The 18636-nt window shown below is 37.1% G+C and overlaps 1 protein-coding gene across 6 annotated transcripts in view; it reads right to left on the reverse strand.

The window, feature by feature from the left end:
- Positions 1 to 18636, reverse strand: part of CEP170 (centrosomal protein 170) — an 89679-nt gene that overhangs the window by 14676 nt on the left and 56367 nt on the right. For 3 of the 6 annotated variants that reach the window (XM_032215208.1, XM_032215207.1, XM_032215213.1), the window contains 5 exons: positions 16531 to 16657; positions 14403 to 16238; positions 7076 to 7310; positions 4591 to 4768; positions 1999 to 2166 (listed from right to left, as the gene is read on the reverse strand). In XM_032215208.1, the coding sequence (XP_032071099.1) occupies positions 1999 to 2166; positions 4591 to 4768; positions 7076 to 7310; positions 14403 to 16238; positions 16531 to 16657 (2544 nt within the window). The remainder of the gene's footprint in view (positions 1 to 1998; positions 2167 to 4590; positions 4769 to 7075; positions 7311 to 14402; positions 16239 to 16530; positions 16658 to 18636) is intronic. The other 3 variants (XM_032215212.1, XM_032215211.1, XM_032215209.1) reach the window with 3 other exon arrangements.

Here is an 18636-nt window from a genome sequence, read left to right on the forward strand (position 1 = left end):
TTGCGGTCCTCGGCCTTCAATCCTTCTGAAATTTCAGAAGGAATTAACGCCGGTGAAGCAAGAGCAGCAATGGGAGCATCCACCGTGGGAAACTGGAGGAGTGCTTCCAACTCTGGGGAAGATGTGTAAAGCTTCCTATCTCCAGACCCTGGAGGCTTAACTGCGGTCGGCTCATCCCACTGCTTCTGGATTAAATCAAGAAAAAGCTTGGGAGATGGGATAAAATCCTGCAAGGCCACCTGCTCAGGAAAGAGCCGCTCGGTGGCATCCAGGCCCACAGCAGCACTTTCTCCAGAAACCGCCTCCCCTATGTGGGCGGTAGTCTTGGCCTTATACAGCAGAGACTTGAAAAGAGTGTGCCTGAAGAGCCCAGGGGCAGTAGGCTGATCCATAGGTAGGCCCTCATCACCAGAAAAATCCCTATCCGGGATTTCACCTTCCTCCACTAAAGGAGATTGTGCACTAAACACTGAGGGTAAAGGGGAAGGAGGATCCGTTTGCAGGATGGAAGAATCCCCTTGCAGTGCCTGAGGAGCTAGGCCCGAGTAGGCCAGAGTAGGCCTGGAGGCCTGGGATCTACGCATTAATTCTGTATCCACCCCTTTGGAAATAGCCTCTGAGATCATGCTGTAAAAATCAGCAGGAAGGCCCAAATCCTGGCCCTCCAGAGGCCTGAGGCCTGCAGCTGTGGGGGTGAATGTGGCGGAAGGCCCAGCACGTGGAGGCGAACGAAGAGAAGCCCCACTAGCCTCAGAAATAATTGGGGGAGATTGAGGCCCGAAAACCCCTACCTCAGGAAGAGGGGCCTGGGGAAGCTGAATATCAGGGGACCAACCCTGCTCAACGACTCGCACCGGAGAAACAGGCTGCTGAATCAGAACCGGAGGGGAACAAATGGGAGCCCCAGATGCCTTGGGGGGAGCCTTGGCCTTATCTTTGCGCTTGTGCGACTTATCCCGAACAGTAGATGAGGCTCGAGGCCTGCTACTGGAAGCCCTGGTCGTGGCCTTGCTAGGCCCAGGGTTATTCCCCCCCTTGCCAGGGGAACGGGGCTCAGAAACTGGCCCGACAGTACCTTGCACTACCGATTGATCAGCCATGGTATGAATTTGAAAGAGCTCAATCAGCGAAACAAAGGAATGCAATTGTAAGGCACTCGCCAAGAACGCCACGTGGAAGCAGAGACAAAGAGAGAAGCGACCTCCTTCCTGAGTCAGCAACCTCGAGTGAGGGAAAAGGGAGGGGCGAAAGCAGCGCGCAGACTCAAGCGCGCGAATAAATTCTGCCTTCTCATCCCCAGACATTATCACGCATGCGTGAAGTTGCTTCCAAATAAGGCAGCCGGCATCAAAGGCGCGAAATTTAAAGGAAACGGCAGGGAGAAATCCCAAACAGCCGATCCATGCAATCCTCCGGCAGCCGCTCCAGCGAGGGCAGAAGGGAGGGAGGCAGGGAGGAGGAGAGGAACAGCCCCGATAAGCCACAGCTTCGGATCTGACCGCGCCCGTAGGCGGGTGCTATCCGGTGTGGGAGGCGGCGCTGGAGAGACTCAGCTTCCCTGCGCGCCGAACTTAAAGGGAGGACAGGCGGAGAAGCCATTTGGAAACGGCAAGATCGCCCCACGCTCCAGCTGCAGTAATCCGATATCCCTGCAAAGGGAGTAGTGAGAGAGGAATCGGCTGGCAGAAAACTGCCGCTTTACCTCCAACCAGCAAGAAATCCATAATGAAAACCAAGGAAATCCAGTATTAATCCTGAGAAATTATCAATTAGTCAAGAGAGAATTGAAAGTAGGTCTCGTAGGCTTGACTGAGTAAGAGAAAACTGAAGGGAAACAGAAGTCCAGTCAGAGGAGGCGTGACTTTGAAATTTGCATACTCAGTCTCAAGGCTAGAGGGCTAAGTTAACCCATGATTGGATTCCCGGAGCAGCACACAGGAGAATTAGCAATTCTGTGCAATTTTTGTTCAGTTCGTTACATAAAATATGAATCCTTACTTCATCTCTGCTCCAGGTTCGGCGACGTGTAATTGTGGGGGGTTCAGGTACATCTGTTGTCTGTGGTTTGGGATCATTTGGCCGAATATTTCCATCTGGAGTTTTAGCATTTACCACTGGAGGAATCTTCCTGAAGTTTAGACTTTCATCAAACACACGGTCAACGAGCTGAAAAATATATTCAAATATATATAATTGATAACAAAGCCTTATCTTATAAAGCTGACTGATTAGATGTATTCGGAGGCCCATTTATTATGATCTTGCTACAGAGAAACATAAACACCCAAATGATTTGAATATTTAATTTATTATGTACTAAAAATAAAATATTTCATTAATGTTACCAAAAGATTGATTGTCCATTATTTTAGTGTTGAGGTACAGAAATACATACTTATTTATATATTGAACAATGCTGGGTATAACACTATTTATATATTCTACACTATAGATTGCAGTTTACTGCTAACATAAGAAGGGGCTTTACATGTATTTTTAAAAAAATGTAAATCAACATTATCTATCTTAGAGAAAAATGCACATTTATATTAGCAGATGCTTAGTACACCTGTTTAGGGGAAAGAGAAAGAAACCAACACAAACTTAGTAAAATCACACTGAATACATGATGTTATGTGTCTTTGTTATACTCATTTTGCAAAAATGTACACAGAACATGATGTTAACCAGGTCACGTACAAGCTATTGAAATAAATAAAAGGAGACAACACAAGTTGATGGAGAGAAATAGTCAGGTTTGGCAATATTTTCTACTGTAGGATTATTTCAACTAGATTATGTTTCTGGAATTTAATGCCCTATGCTCCAGTCAGTGCTTTTGCTGAAGTCTCTCTCTGAAGTTTCTTATTTAAGAATGGCCACCTTAAAACCTGTAACACAATCTTCTGAAATGTTGAAGTGTCCCTTGCTGTTTCTGATTTCAGATCTGTGTCTATTGATTCACTGTATATAGAGAGTAGCCTGTTTAAATGATAAAACATTATGAATTAGTTGAGCAAAAAGACAAGAATCTCCATGTTCCAGGGCTAGAAAATTCTAAAGTCCCCAGCCCTTCTAGGAGCAATTCTTCTCTTTTTTGGAAGCAAATCTTCTGCAGCATGCCAGGTACAACCTGATCCTAAAAAAGACTCATTTTGGAATTAGACCTCTGAGACTAGATACTCTCTGAATCTAGAGTTCCGTATATTGTTTGCTGTAATGGAATATTAGCCTCAGGGAAGAGACACATTAACCTTGGAGATGATGGGTGTATTTTGGAACCAGAATATGGACATTTGCACCACCACAGTTAAGACATATACAAAATTTGAAATTGAAAGTATTCTTTCCTCAGGTTGTATATGTCACCTTTGGGCCCTCTAATAGCACTGCCAAAGCAAATATGAGAACAATAGCTTGAGTTAGTTTTTTTTTTTAGAAAATCTTTTTCATCTCTTAAAATGAAAAAAAAAATCTCATATTCAAGAATTATTTTTTCAGTGTAAATGTAGCTGGTGTTATTATAACTTAGTTTATGCAATCAATTTTGAGGGATTCTCTTTGATTATTAAAAGATGAACTGAATTGACTATATTAAAGAATGATTACACACTCCCTAGAAAAACATAGTGTTTACTATTGCCCAGCTATTAAAACTATGCATACCAAGCCAACTCTGAGAACAAAACAAATTAATTCAGAAACATTCTAGTTATAAAATTGATCTAATTTATATAATTTTAATTACTAGTTAAAGTTTGCAACAGTGATCTGAGAATGAAAGACATAGAGGTATACAGAAATAGATCAGAGAAAGCCAAAATCTGAATTTTATATTTTATTATTTGTGCTATTTTGTTAGATTGATATTCCCTTCCATCCCAGAGCTTACATAGGGATCACCCTTCATTTTATAAGCCTGAGCTAGGTTGGTATGAGACACAGTGAGTAGGCCAAAGGCACCAAGTGAGTTTTCTATGGCTACGCATAAACTTTAGTCTGGGTTTTCCAGGTCCTGCTCTAACACTTTAACCATTATGGCTATGAAAGTATGTCTGTTTAGATTGATTATTATGTACTGAAAGCGATTTAATTTAGTTGCTGATTCTGAAGGTATGTCAATTTATCTGTTTATTATGTATTGGGAGAGATTTAATTCACTGGCTGACTACAGACTATTGAGAAGCAAAGATTAATGAAATGCAAAGCCATTTTAAGACCACTAATCATGCATACATTTATTTATTTCACAGATAACATTTTGTACTATCTGGCATTGACATATGCTTAAGGATTCTTTTTCACTAGGGAATACATAGGCACAGCTGTTTGTATCTGTGCCTAGGATGAAAAACAATACAATGATGTTATTACAAAACAACAACATGGAAGTGTGTTCAAAGCACAACTGTTTTCTGCACTGACCATAGGAAGAGAGCTGCTCATTAACTACTGGAATTAATTTTCAATCATTGCTCATCTAACTTCAAAATTAAAGAAAGAGAATGCTGAGCTTCATGCACACAAGAGTGGACGTAATCAAAAGCATGTCAAAAGAGTAAAACAAAAGAAATAAAGAAAAGAAAGAACCTTATGCATTTCTCCATGAAGATCTCCTACCTCTTCTCTAGTGTCTATGGCAGAGCCAGGGGTGGTGGCAGCAGTGCTTACTGTGGTACTAGGAGCAGTGCCTGATGAAGTCACTGAATCGATCTCTCCTGCTACATCATTGATTTCCCGGGCAATGAGAGCCAAATCTTGACTGATCCTGTTGATTATTAAAGTAGCATTAGCAGTACAAAGTAGGGGAACTGATCAATATCAGAGCTTCTAGTTGAGACCATTGGAAACATGAAGCATTTTCTTAGTTTTTCTTTTCTAATGATTCCACAAAATTAGTTGCATTGTAAAAGTGCTTTATGAAAATTTTTATCTTTCTTCAACTACCATTGTATAAATCTACCTCAACCATTTTTGAGCCAGAATCCATTATGCTGCTTTACATTTGTAAGTACACGGGCATACGTGGATATATTTCCACCACGACTATCTTGTATTTTCTAACCTTATTAACCAAGATTTTTAATTAGATTTTTTCAGTAGAAAGACTGAAATCAAATATCTCATGGGAAAATATATTTGCATAATGCGATTCTATGCTCTACTTTTTCCTTCAAAGTCCTTTGCTCCTCAAATTTGAACTACAGGGTCCTCCAACTTTTGAAGTATTTAAAAGGGAATGGAGCTGCAGAGGAAATCACTATCATCCTTTTCCATTGATGAAAACCATTCTGTTAGCAGGAGGAACTAACTGAATACTCCAGGAAAATATTTTTGCATATACATATTTTATCATAATCCTATCTCGGTACAATTGAGGGCTCTGTGTCCATGCTTTTTCCATTCCCAATATCATTGTTAATTTTGCTCATTTTTATTAGATCCTTTTTCCTCTTTGTCTCCCTCTCCTTAAATTTAACAAGTCCCTCATTGCACATGGTCAATCTGTCTGTCTTTTGTTTATTAAATAGTTATAAAACATGGTCTTGGAGAAAAACTGACATGATTTAATTTTGTATGCATATGTATTCTGCGTAAGCTATTCTCTGTTTTAAAAACTGGGTTCCACAAAGATCAAATGTGAGTATATTAAATAATACACATTTTGTCTTTACTCTGGTATGGCCAGAAGAAAAAAAAGTTGGGTATTTGCTGCTTTGTTCCTGTTACAAGTGTCCATAAACATACAAAGCTTTCATGAAGCATAGAAAATGTTATATTTTCTGATGTGTGTTTTGCTTATGAAAATGGTATTTTAAGATTTAAACTAACATATTACATTAAAACTAATTAATATGCATTTTAATGAATAACAAGTTTGGTTGAGAATAGAAAACATTCCAATTGCTTGTCATGCAAGATAATTGAAAAAAATCTGAAATAATTATTGTGATGTGTTGACTGATCTATCAACTATTTGTGTTCTTATGCAAGGGGATTAGAGAAGCCATTCTCAATTGAATTTTTGAATACTATGCAGAGCTATTCATACACAACAAACCAGTCATTTAACCCAGAGTTGAGGATCATTCTTGGTCTGAGTACCTCACACTTTAAGGCATGGATGTCAAACTTGATCATGCCCCATGACGTATTGCGACCTATTGCAACATTTTTTGCCTTTGCAGAGCCGGGGTGTATGTGGTGCATCTAGCCCATGGTCTGCAAGTTTGACACCCCTGCTTTAAGAGGAGGAGAAGGTAGGGCAAGGAACACCATAGTGCCACCAGAGTTGGTGGTGTATTTTTGAAGTAGACGGATGAGGTTAAGGATGCTGCTAAGGCATCCATTTTGTTTTATAATTTCCCGCAAAACTGAAAAGGAATCTCAATTTTTAAACTTGAGATGTTCTAAAGGATGAAATGGTTGTCCTAAATGCATAGGTTGATTGGTGATTTAATTTTTTTTTAATCAGACAGGACACCCACAAAGTTTGCTTTGCTAAGGCTGCAAGAGAGACATTGCAAGTTAGGGGTTATTTATTTGGGAGATATGAAGCCCACCCACTGTCCTTTATAGTCACCATCATTTTGCTGATGAATCTATGCAATGCTAAATCAGCATAAATTGTTTCACTTTTTAAGGAAATCACATTTACTTTTCATTTGGTCCTGATCCTCTTTTGTGGTGGAAATTCTCAGAAAACCACTCAAGGCCCAATATAGATTTTAAATCAATTCACACCATCACGTTGCATCCACAAACCAGTTACATAATCATTATCTTTCCATGTAACTAAATTGAGAGTTTTCTGTATTATTCCTCGTAGAGGGTTGTGGAGGATGCGGAAGACAACAACTTGTACACAATGATGTCATGTAAATGTCACAACTTATGTAATTGCATTAGATTTCAGGACACAAGTAATCATTTGCAGCTAACATGTTGCCATTTTTTGGCATCTCTGTGATTTGCTTCAGACACTGCTGATTATATCCTGATGGTGCCAAAATTTTGAAACTATAATTAATGTCTAATGACTTTTCACAGAGTTATTATTTCTTGGAAAGCCAACCTTGCTATTTCTTCTCGATGAGCAGTCCAATCACGAATGTAGTCCTCCTGTTCTTTTATCCTATGCTTCATGGCATTGCTACTTTGTACTGGTGTTCCAATGTTCTGCACTCGAGTAGTTTTCAGGGCTGGAGAAGTACGTAGACGGGCATGTTTAGGAGAATTACGGTTTGATCCAAATTCATCTTCTGAGGTGGAAGCATAATCAGTAGGAAAGCGCCTCCATCTTGAATTTACTAAATTAGTTTAATTATTGAAAAAGAATTATTGTTGTATTTGTTGCAGATAATACAATTACGACTTTAACAACATGATAGCATACCAAAGTTGCTTAATACCAAACCCCAAATGCCTCATTAAAGTGTTTACTGGCTAATTTGAAACGAAAAAATAATATAGAATTTTGTTAAATAATAAACACTAATTGACAAAATGTGAAAAAGAGTACTCTGTATACAATGTTGAGTTAATAAGATGGAATATTAATATTAGTCTAAAATAATAAGACAATACAGTGAATCTGTATGGTTTTTTTTGCAAATCATGCCAATTTCAAAAAAATGTGTAACTGCATATTTGACAACACATAGAAATATAAATACTATTAATGGGATGACTTAGAGAAGAAAAACTATAATTTATGTCATTTGAAATCCAATTAGAAAATACTAGGAGATATTGACTAATTATTTTAAGGGCACTTTTTGAGTTCAGGGAGTTGTGAGGAAAACAGAGGTAGGAATATTGGGTTTGTTCACTGCCTTGTTTATATACAAAAATGGTGGGAAATAATAACAACAATAAAGGATGCTGTTATTTTTCTAAGAAAGAACAGTGGCAGATTTAACAAAGAAAATGTTCATTGCCGTATAGACATTGAGAACCACTAAAATGATTTCTCCTTTTTAAAGCATGTAAGGGAGGCTTACGATAATATAGCCTCAATTCTTAGTGATATAACAATACAGTGGTACCTTGGTACTCATTGTTAATTGGTTCCAGGAGGCGCAATGAATACCAAAAATGATGTGTACCAAGCATATTTTTCCCATAAGGAATAATGTAGTGAGTCACAAGGCAGCCAACAATTACAAGTTCTAGCCTGTGCATTGAGTACCAAACAAATGATGAGTACTGGGATAAAATTTTCACTTTTAAATGCATTGGGTACCAAATTTGATAGTTTCAAAGCAGTTGAGTACCAAGGCACCACTGTATTTCCAAAAAATAAAAAAGATAAAAAACCACCAAGAGAATTTCAATTATCTTTGCTGTCAAGCATGTTTTTGATCAATTGAGTGAAAGCTTTGTTAAAGTCAATGACAATTGCAGGTGTTCTAGACCAGGTGAGAAAGAGTTGATTGAAAGAGTGAAGGAGGTTTTAATGTGCTGGGGTTTTATTATTGACACTGTTCTTGGGGGCAGGGGGGAACGCCGATACCAAGGGGGAAAGTGTATATGAAAAATTGATTCCGTTGGGGGCAGGGGGGAACGCCGATACCAAGGGGGAAAGTGTATATGAAAAATTTACCAGGAAAGAAGGAATCTAATGTCTCCCTCTCGATAAAGTCCTGAATTAGTCTTTACCTGCAATAAAGTCTTTACTTTTCTTAAAGTCATATAATCACCAAGTGCCTAAATTCTATAGAATCATAAGGCTGGAAGGACCTTGGGGGGGGGGGGGTCTTCTAGTCCAACCACCTGTCCACAGCAGGAATCCTTATACCATCCTAGACAAATGGTTATCCAATCTTTTCTTCAAAACTTCCTGCAATGGAGCACCCACAATTCTGGGAAGCAAGCTGATTAATTATTTTGTCAGGAAATTCCTACTTATTTCCAGGCTTGTCCTCTGACAAACTTTCACCCATTGCTCCTTGTCTTCCTCTCAGGTGCCATGGAGAATAAAGTGATTTGATCTGTTTGGTTTTTCAGCCAAACAGCAATGTTCAAATCAAACAAATTATTTATTAAAGTCATAAAGCCAGAAAAAAATATGAAATTATGGGATATTGAAAAGTGGGTGTCTTGTCTGTGCAGACTGGTTAAGTGAAGAGATGACTCTTTTAGAAACTTAAAGGGTTTTCTTTTGCTGATGGTTTAAATAATGGCCATAACTGTGACTTGTAAATGAAAGCAGATAATCCTAGAATGAGTTTAGAATATAGGTAATTGTCCTATTTAAAGAACAGAAAGCCCGATATGACTATCATACTTTCTTTCAAATTTACCATAATTCTAACAGGCTTGATTTAATATTAAATTCTTAACATTCCTTTTTTTACATTTAATAACCAGATAAAAAAAAAATACTTCTACCGATTGTAAACACAAAGTCATGGACAAAAATAGAGTTTAATCATCTTGGGTTAAATATATCTCTGAACTCAAAATTCTTCTATACCTTCAAATTGCTTATTCAAAATAAAATTCCAATTAGTTTTTAAAAAATACATATTTAAAATTAGTTCTATAACTCAGCATTGTACAACATGAGTATTTAGAGAAAAAAATAGGGGTGAAAATTTTGAAATACATGATGTCCAGTACTCTACCACTGTAAGTTTCAACAGCAGGATCTGGGTCTGGAAGAAGATGATATATTTCTGTGTACAAAAATGTGTTATCATGTTATTGACACATACGGATTTAATGCATTTGTCTTAAAGGTAATAACTAAGTTAATTCCACCACTTAAAAAAAGATGTGGAAATAATAGGAGCACTACTTACACATTTTAACTCACTAAATTATTTCTCGCATTCAATTCAATTTGAAAATCCAAGTATCGATCTACATTGCAGGAAGGAGACTCACAAATGAATTTTTAATAACAAATTATTTGGAATAATAACAAAAGTTAAAAAGTGGTACTGCCTATGTATAATTAAGATAAAACTTACTCATACTTACCAAGTTTTGGGAGACAGTAGTGCATTGTATATGATTGTGTGACAAGTACTAAACTTTTCAGAGGATAATTTTCTTTTGAATTATATACCTAGTGCATGGAATTTGACAATTTGAGGACATAAATGACCAAAGGTGCTTTTCCAAAATTGAATTGAACTGAAGCTTTGTGGATGAGAAGTGAAACATTTTCAAAGAAAAAACAAGAAAGTCCAGTTGCCTTTTGGAAAAAGCACCTTTGGGATAACTATGACCTAATTGAGAATCTCCATAAACAGGCTGATTTGAGTTTAAGGGTAAGAAAAGAAGAAGGCTTTTCATGATAAACTGTTCCTATTGTCTCCTTTAAAATGATGTAAGTCAATCATTTTGCTACTGTATTTCAGTAACATAATTTTAGGGTGGTGATGGACTGCAAATAGATTAATGGAAGCCACAGGCAACGCACTGTGGATGCTCAGCCTTATTTTAGAGTGGTGTAAATTTTCTGATGCTTCTGCTATTAACCCCATCATGGATTATAGCTGTGACTTGTCGTGGCAAAGGGGCTTGCATAACTCAATGAAGCTATGAGCTATGCTGTGCAGGGCCATCTAAGACGGACAGATCATAGCAGAGAGCTCTGACAAAATATGATCCACTGGAAATGGCAACCCACTCCAGGATCTTTGCCATGAAAACCCCATGGACAGTACCAAAAGGCACTGCCTGGAGGAATGTTGTCCATGGGGTTGCAATGAGTTAGACACGACTTCACAACTAACAACAATATGTTATTAAGCTCAAATGAAAGTCCTAAAGAAATGTAAACTGGGGGGGAGGAGCCAATGTTGCGACAAGATGGTTGTGTGGTCTCAATGCTCTGAGACCACAGCCAATTCTTTTGCCACTGGGTGGTCCAAACGGACCTAAACCGTCCCAAAGAGACGGTGAACAGGAAGAATACGTCTTGCTGATCTCGGGGCTATTGCAAAATCCTCGAAAGAAGCAAGAGAAGTTCTTCAAGCCAGTGACAAAAAATCCAGCCAAAGGCTGACAAAGTCGGGACGGCCCAAAACGGAAGGATACGGAAAGAGAAAGTGCTTCCAGCTGGTGAGGAATTTTTATTGTTTTAAAAAAGAGACTGCCTATAAAAATTCAAAAACCAATTTAAATTACAGAATAGAAGAATCAAGCAGCAGAATTGAATTTGGAATGGTTTTGGACAGTGCTTATCTTACTTTTTACATGTTATTTACATGGATCGAATCTATGCAAGCCTTTTGAAATGGATGGATTAAGTTTTCTTCTTCTACCTTCTCCTCGTGACTCTCTGTAATTTACAGACTAAAGCTTTCCTCTTTTATTGCGGAGGTATTGTTGATCGGAGTTTTGAGTATTCAAAACGGAACATTTTTTTTCTTTTCTTTCACGGATTGCTTTGACTTGGTGCCTCAAGGCTTTATTGTCTTGGCTACCCACTGATAAGAATGCACAGATGTCCCTTTGATGTTCGACCAGAGAGAAGAGCAGCGTTCTTTGTGAATCTATGCTTTAATTTTGTTGATCTTTTAAGCTAGAGTAGCTGTGTTTGTCAGAATGACACAATTCCAAGGAAAAATAGAGGTCTTGACTTTGCAAGTTATACTTTCAGAACTACAGAAATTATTAAATAGAGAAGAGAAACAACTGGAATACCTAGAGCACATAACAAGAAAATATGATGAAAAAAATGAAAATGTTCATCAAATGCAAAACGGGGTGATAGAAACTCAAACCACCGAAGTGGAAAATGAATATAGAGACTAAACCTGCTGATATCTATGGTAATTGGTTTGTTCCTGAAAATGGAAAGAATGGAATGCAGAAAGAGGAATTAAATGGAGAGGAAATCTACTTCAAGGGTTAAGATATAGAAGAAGATAAAATTAAAGATCCTATGGACTTAAAGAAATTCCACTAGCAAAAGTTTTGATAACACTGCTGACAATCAAAGACAAACTGAATAAGGAAACAGAAAGAGGGCATCAAGATTATATGAGAGATCTTATAAGCAAGGAATTGCTAAGAGAAGTCCATACAAAGCTGATCAAGAAGATGAGTAGAGGATTGGTACCACAAATGGCAGAACATGAGATTGTTTTGTTATTGGAAAGATACAGGTTGATAGATGGAAGAATATAACTTAAAACTAGTTAAACATAGTGAAATTTAGTGATAATAGATATAGTTAAATAAATAATTGATAATGATAATAATGTATACAATGTGTAGTGTTATGATAAGTAATAATTGGATATGAATTTTGAATTGTATCCATGAAAGGAAGATTAGAAATTCTTTTGGATTATATACAAAAGTTAATAAAAAGAATTAAGTTAGATAGTGTTAAGTTTTGATTATTAGGGGTAAAATGTTATGATACAGGATATAGTCAAATAAAGGAGGGATAATGATGATAACCTATATACATATATATGAGTATAATATAAGGAAACTACATGAAAATTGCCAACAGCGATTTGGAAAGGAGAATTAGAAAAATCTGTTATTAAATATTATGGATGTTCAGCTAGAATAGGACATAAGGATTCAGTATTATTGGAGGATTTTAGAAATATTAAATGAAATGCCAGTATGTGGTTATGTATTAAATTTCGGTATATTTTATGATAGACGTTTAAATAATTATAGTCAAATATAAATGGAGGTATAAGGGTAACATGTATAAATATTTGAGTTAAAATACTTGAGTTAATATGAATTACGCTTGATGACTGTGGAAGAGATGCACGAAAACCTTTTGTAACCAACTGATACACTTTCTACAGTATGTAAAGAAGGAAGATTTTATGTGTTGTGTTTGTTTTGAAAATAAAAGAAAAATAAATTCAAAAAAGAAATGAAAACTGATTTATAAATAAATCAGTGGATTAACTGAAAGGATGCTTGAAATACAGTTTATTAGGCTTAGAAGTATGTAATTTCCATTCTGTAGTCAGATTTTAAATATGCCTATGCATGCACAGCAACTTTCTCTTCAAGTTATCACAGCTAAAGCTGTCACATGATCAGAAGTAGTATTCTGCCAGTTTGGACTGGTTTGCCCAAACTGGTAGCAGAAATTGCAGGTACGCCCCCCCCCCCGTCTCTATGGCATCCCATTTAGGCTCTTTTTTAGCCAAAAGCGCATGCACTGAAGGCTAAGCACATGCACGGAGGTGGCATTTGTGAACTGGTAGGAAGGTAAATGAATACCACCCCTGCACATGATGCCCCATGATTTCATAAACCTTTCAAAGTAGCAGTTGGTATATTGTAAATAGATAGTACAACCTTAAAAACATTAATGCAAATTATATCCCGGTAGTAGTTCTTCACATTCTACCAAGAATGTTGATAATTAAGCAAGCTTTATAATTATCATACGGCACAAGAGTATTTTGCAAGTATGCTTGTTTCCATTTATAGTATCAGTCACATGAAAATTACATATCTTTGATGCAGACTCCAATGACTACCAGTAGCTGTATGAAACTGAGTAACTGAGCAGGCCACATACCATGCTATTATGTAGAACACTGCAACACAAAATTAGGTCACCGCAGTTTAGGTTCAACATGAATGAACCGTAAATGGCAGGACTGGGAAGCAAATCTAAATCCAGAATCCTTTAATCTTTTTTCAAGTCCTCCAGTATTGTAGTGAAAAAGCATACAGGCAGTCCTCAACTTACAATTCATTTAGTGACCGTTCAAAGTTACAAAGTTACTGCAAAAAGTGACTTATGACCAGTGATGAAATTCAATTTTTTTTGTGGCTTGGTGGGCTTGGCAGGGGAAGGATACTGCAAAATCTCCATTCCCATCCCAATGGGGCCAGCCAGAGGTGATATTTGTCGGTTCTCCGAACTACTCAAAATTTCCGCTACTGGTTCTCCAGAACCTCTCAGAACCTGCTGGATTTCACCCCTACTTACGACCATTTTTCCACACTTATGACCATTGCAGCATCTTCATAGTCATGTGACCAAGATTTGGATGCTTGGCAATTGGTTCAAATTTATGATGTTGGCAATGTCCCGAGATCATGTAATCCCCTTTTGCGATCTTCTGATAAGCAAACCCAGTTTCACTTAACAACCAGGTCATTAATATAACAACTGCAATGATTCACTTAAACAACTAAAAGTCATAAAATGGGGCAAAACTCACTTAAATGTATTGCTTAGCAACATACATTTTGGGCTCAATTGTGGTCGTAAGTTGAGGACTACCTATACTTGGCTGTGTTTTGTGTCCATGTACCCTAATGCTTTTTGTTTAATTTGACTTAGTATTTTGCACGAGAACAAGCACCAATTTTTAATAGCCACCAAATGAAAATGGAAAGTGCTGAAAAATGAAATTATTAGAGATAAGATGGAAAGTATTTCATACCTGATGGAGAGTTATGGGTTGAAGAAAGAGATTTGGATTTGGAATCTGATAGGCGAGAAATGCTGTTAGCTCTAATTCTAGGAGAAACTTTAGTACTGTCTGCTGGTGGTGTTAGTCTAATGCCACTTCTAATTATTGTGTCTGAAGTACGAGATGTAGAGCTTCTAGTCATTGTTGCTTCAGAGTCACTTCGTGCTGATAAAGAACCAAGTCTATTTCTCCGTGGCTGGGCAAGCAGGTCAATTCTTGAAATATTTCTCCTTCCTGATGGAGGCTTAGATGTAGAACTTGTAGTCGATACCTCAGAAGCAACTGATGCCTTATCTGCATCTGCAAGTTCACTATCTGACACTTCACCAAGCCGTGCTCTCCGTAACAGTGAAGTCCTTGTAGGGCGAGGCCTTGGAAGAGTGGTTGACTTACTGACTTGCCCAGTTGATGGTGAAGATGATTTCAACTTAGCTAATTTAATTCCTTCCGTTTTGGAATGCAAATGTTCATCTGCTGAGGTAAAAGGAGTTCTTCCATGTGATTTGCCAGAACATGTTTCCTGGTCAGAAGATAAAATATCAGAAATAGCAGAATGAGGTACACTAGAAGTTTGATCATCATCTGTTAAATCTACTGAGGGCTGCCTTATTCTTCCAGTACTCTGTGCAATCTTGCGTGCATCACCCCTTGAACTAGCTTCTGAGGAGCGGCTTTTTGTTTTCTTCTCCATTTTGTCACTGGCATTTGAACAAGATGACTTTAAAATATCTTTTGAGGGAGAACTAGTTGAACATCGATCTTTATAGAGGGTAGTAAAGCTTTTACGTTTCTGAGTAGTTTTTCTTTCACTGTCTCCGGTAACTAAACTAATTGTGCTAGCAGTGTCCACATCTGATTCAGGTGAAATGGAATTGTCTCTATTATAGCTGGGAGTGTCAGGTCCTTCATCTGTTTTATTTTCTTCACGCAGCTTTGCCTCAAGAAAAGCCATTACAGCTTCTGTATCTTTTAAAATAAGAGTTGTATCTAGACTAGGATCTGTTTCCACTGAATCACTTTTCTCATTTGCTCTGTTGGTAGATGTTAAAGAAATTGATGGAGTAGTTCCTTGTTTATTAATATGAGGAATTAATTCTATGGGTATATTTGCACTTGGTTTATCTATAGTAAAGCTCCCTTGCCTTACTAATGGCTTTGAGGTTTCTTTCTTATCTCCACTAAGTCCTTTAGTTGGTTGCAATTTGGCTTCCTCGGCTTTCCTTCTTTTCCCTTCACTTTGTGCCACTTTAACTTCTGTTTTACCTGCACCACGCCCCAATGCCTTTTCTTTCGTATCCAATTTATGGGAAACAGAAGATTCCTCTTTTCCTTTTTCAACCTGGCTTGCAGTTCTTGCAGAAGATAATTTAGCTGGGATCCAATGTGTCAGCTCATTTTGTTCTTGCTGAATTTTAGCTAAAGATTGCTTTACCATAGATGTTTCTTTGCCATTTTCATTTTTATCTTTTTCAGAAGAGAGGCAACTACTGGAGTGAAAAACCATCTTATCTGTTTTAGGAGAAAGGCCATTTATTGTCCTGCTCACTTTAGTCAGACTTTTATCAGTAGCGTGTCCTATTTCTTTTTGAGAATGGGTTGGGGTTTCTTTCTCTTGAAGTTCTGTGTCCTGTTTTTCACCTATCTCTGATCTGAGATGGGCTGTAACTTTTGTTTTTTGTCCTTCGATTACAGCAATTTCCTCCTTTGGCAACTGAGGGAGTGTCCGCCTCTTTCGATCTAGGCTAGTTAAAGAGGTAATTGAGCCAGAACTTCTAATTGACAGGCCAGATTCATTGATGTCAGTGTCTAAAATCAAATAAAATGGAAACAAAAGTTAAGCAGGAATTCTAAAATTTAATACATGTGACAAGATTAGAAAATTAAAGCATCTTTTCTTGTCTCACAAACTATTTAGATTTAAAAATTGAAATGTAATGCAATTTATAAGATGGAGTATAAACATATAATATTTCCATAAGAGTTGTGGAAAAGTGAGTCACTGAAAAGAATGAAACACATTAATCAAACCCAAAATGTGACTAAACAAGAGAATTAATTGGTATAGTATAAAAAGAGCTATGGGTATTAGATGTGGTACCATTTTCTAAATGAACAAGCGTAGATGACTCCATCCGTACTTCATTTTCTTCATGTTTTGTGTGATTAGCAGCCAGACTAGCCCACTGTGATACCCAGCGCTTGCTTCCAGATGTGCCAGTGCTTTCCTAATATGGGATTTTAAAGAAGTTCAGTTACACATCCAATAAAACTGAACAATCTAATCAAAAATTTCCTATGATAAATATTTACAGGATCAGGTCTTATGTACTTTAAAGGAAGCTGAAGAAAATTAAGATATACAATAAGTTATAATTGTTTAAAAATTCACACTGTAAGAGTATCTTTATAATCTTACCTAGGAAGTATAGAATAACTCAAACTGGAAAGTTTGCTGAGAATGAGGTAGTGTACAAATGCACACAATAAATGCATAAATAAATAAAATCAGCATCATAAATCAACATCAGCATCAGTATAATATATACTGATAAAACCAGTGTATTCATTTTTAAAAAAAAGATCATTTTAACTGTTGGTATTTTATCATCTTGGTTAAAGATCTGAGAGTCTTTCAATAGATTCAGGCCAACTGTTCTTTGCACAGATTTTGGAAAATCACTTTTATACACATATCAGAGTAAATTGGGGGGGCGAGGGAACCAATAACCCAGAAGTCATGATATGTATAACAATCTACACTTGGCATACTTGAAATAAGGCTGAATATTCTTTCTCTCTTCTGAATATTCTTTCTCTCTTCTGCTTTCAATTTCCATTGACAGAATAGTTCCTATTTCTCAAGAGTTTTCTGGAATGTTGGATGACCCACATTTAAACTGTGCCCAATCCACAGACCATGGACAGTTTGTAATGCAGCCCAAGATTTTATAAAAAAATATTTAAAAAATAAACAAAATTGGTTATTTATATACATTATATTATATACTTTATATGTGGCCTATTCCTCTTCATCCGATTCCTCTTCATTCAATGTGGCCAGGCAAACCAAAATCTTGACACACCTGGTTTAAATGGTGACTGCAAGCCAGGATTACAAACAAGATTCAATAATGGTTTCAAATGCTAGAATGGTGATTAATTTACAGTAGCAGTCAGTACTTTATTGCAAATCAACTTAATCACCTAAGTAGAAATCTAGATGAATATTTTTGTATGAACTATTTCTAAATAATGGCAAAGGTACTAATATAAATTATCACACTCATCATCACGTAAGATATTGTTGTACATTCCAATATGCACCATTAACACAGCACACAAATTTGTTATGGAGTTTTAAAAGCGTTAACCAACCTTCTGTATTTTATCCAGAAACAAACAGCCAGACAGTGCAAATGCTTTAAAGAACAAGTGTAATATGATCTCTTTGTACTCTCCCTGACTCTAACCTGATTGCTGAGTATTACATCAATTTAATTTTCAGACCATAGCATTTTAGTATTGTTAAGGCCAAAGGTTTCAATTTTCATCCACCAGAGTATTAAAAACCCTTTCTGAAAGGGAAGCAAATATTTAATATTCTTTTCAAATGTTTAAATAGCTGCCCATCACACAGAAAATGATTTTGGGCACTAACAAAACCAAAATCAGAAACTACAAAACCAAAATACATAAAATGGCTAACCAGCAGAGAACCAATATGGGCTCAGCTATTCTCCTCATCCTGACATCCAGGAAACAGTAGTATCACTCGAAGCTGAAAAGAATTCATGGTTGTTAAATATGAGGGACCCCTCAAAAAACAACACCACCTCATTCTCCTGAAAGCATTATATTTAAATCTTTGAGGGATCAGTAGCAGAATTCTGGGAAGGGAAGGGCCAAGTCAGCCCATCATTATACAAAGCATCTGATAGGTTTTGTGAGTACACTCATGCAGAAAATTGCTTCTTCAAGCTTTCAAAGGCCTGAATACTATGCCTAGCCACATCCAACTTGATTTTTCCTCCAGCTAATTCTAATAATCCATCTGGCTACTTCAGCTGTCACAGCCCACTTTTGTAATATGATGCCACCCTGGACTTTGTTATACTGGCCAAGTATGTTTCTTGGCTATAAGCAAATTGTGAGGATCTTTATTATTTTAGACTGATCTGATATTATGGAGTCACAAGATCAGGTT

Source organism: Thamnophis elegans, chromosome 4, assembly GCF_009769535.1.
Source record: "Thamnophis elegans isolate rThaEle1 chromosome 4, rThaEle1.pri, whole genome shotgun sequence".
Taxonomy (NCBI): domain Eukaryota; kingdom Metazoa; phylum Chordata; class Lepidosauria; order Squamata; family Colubridae; genus Thamnophis; species Thamnophis elegans.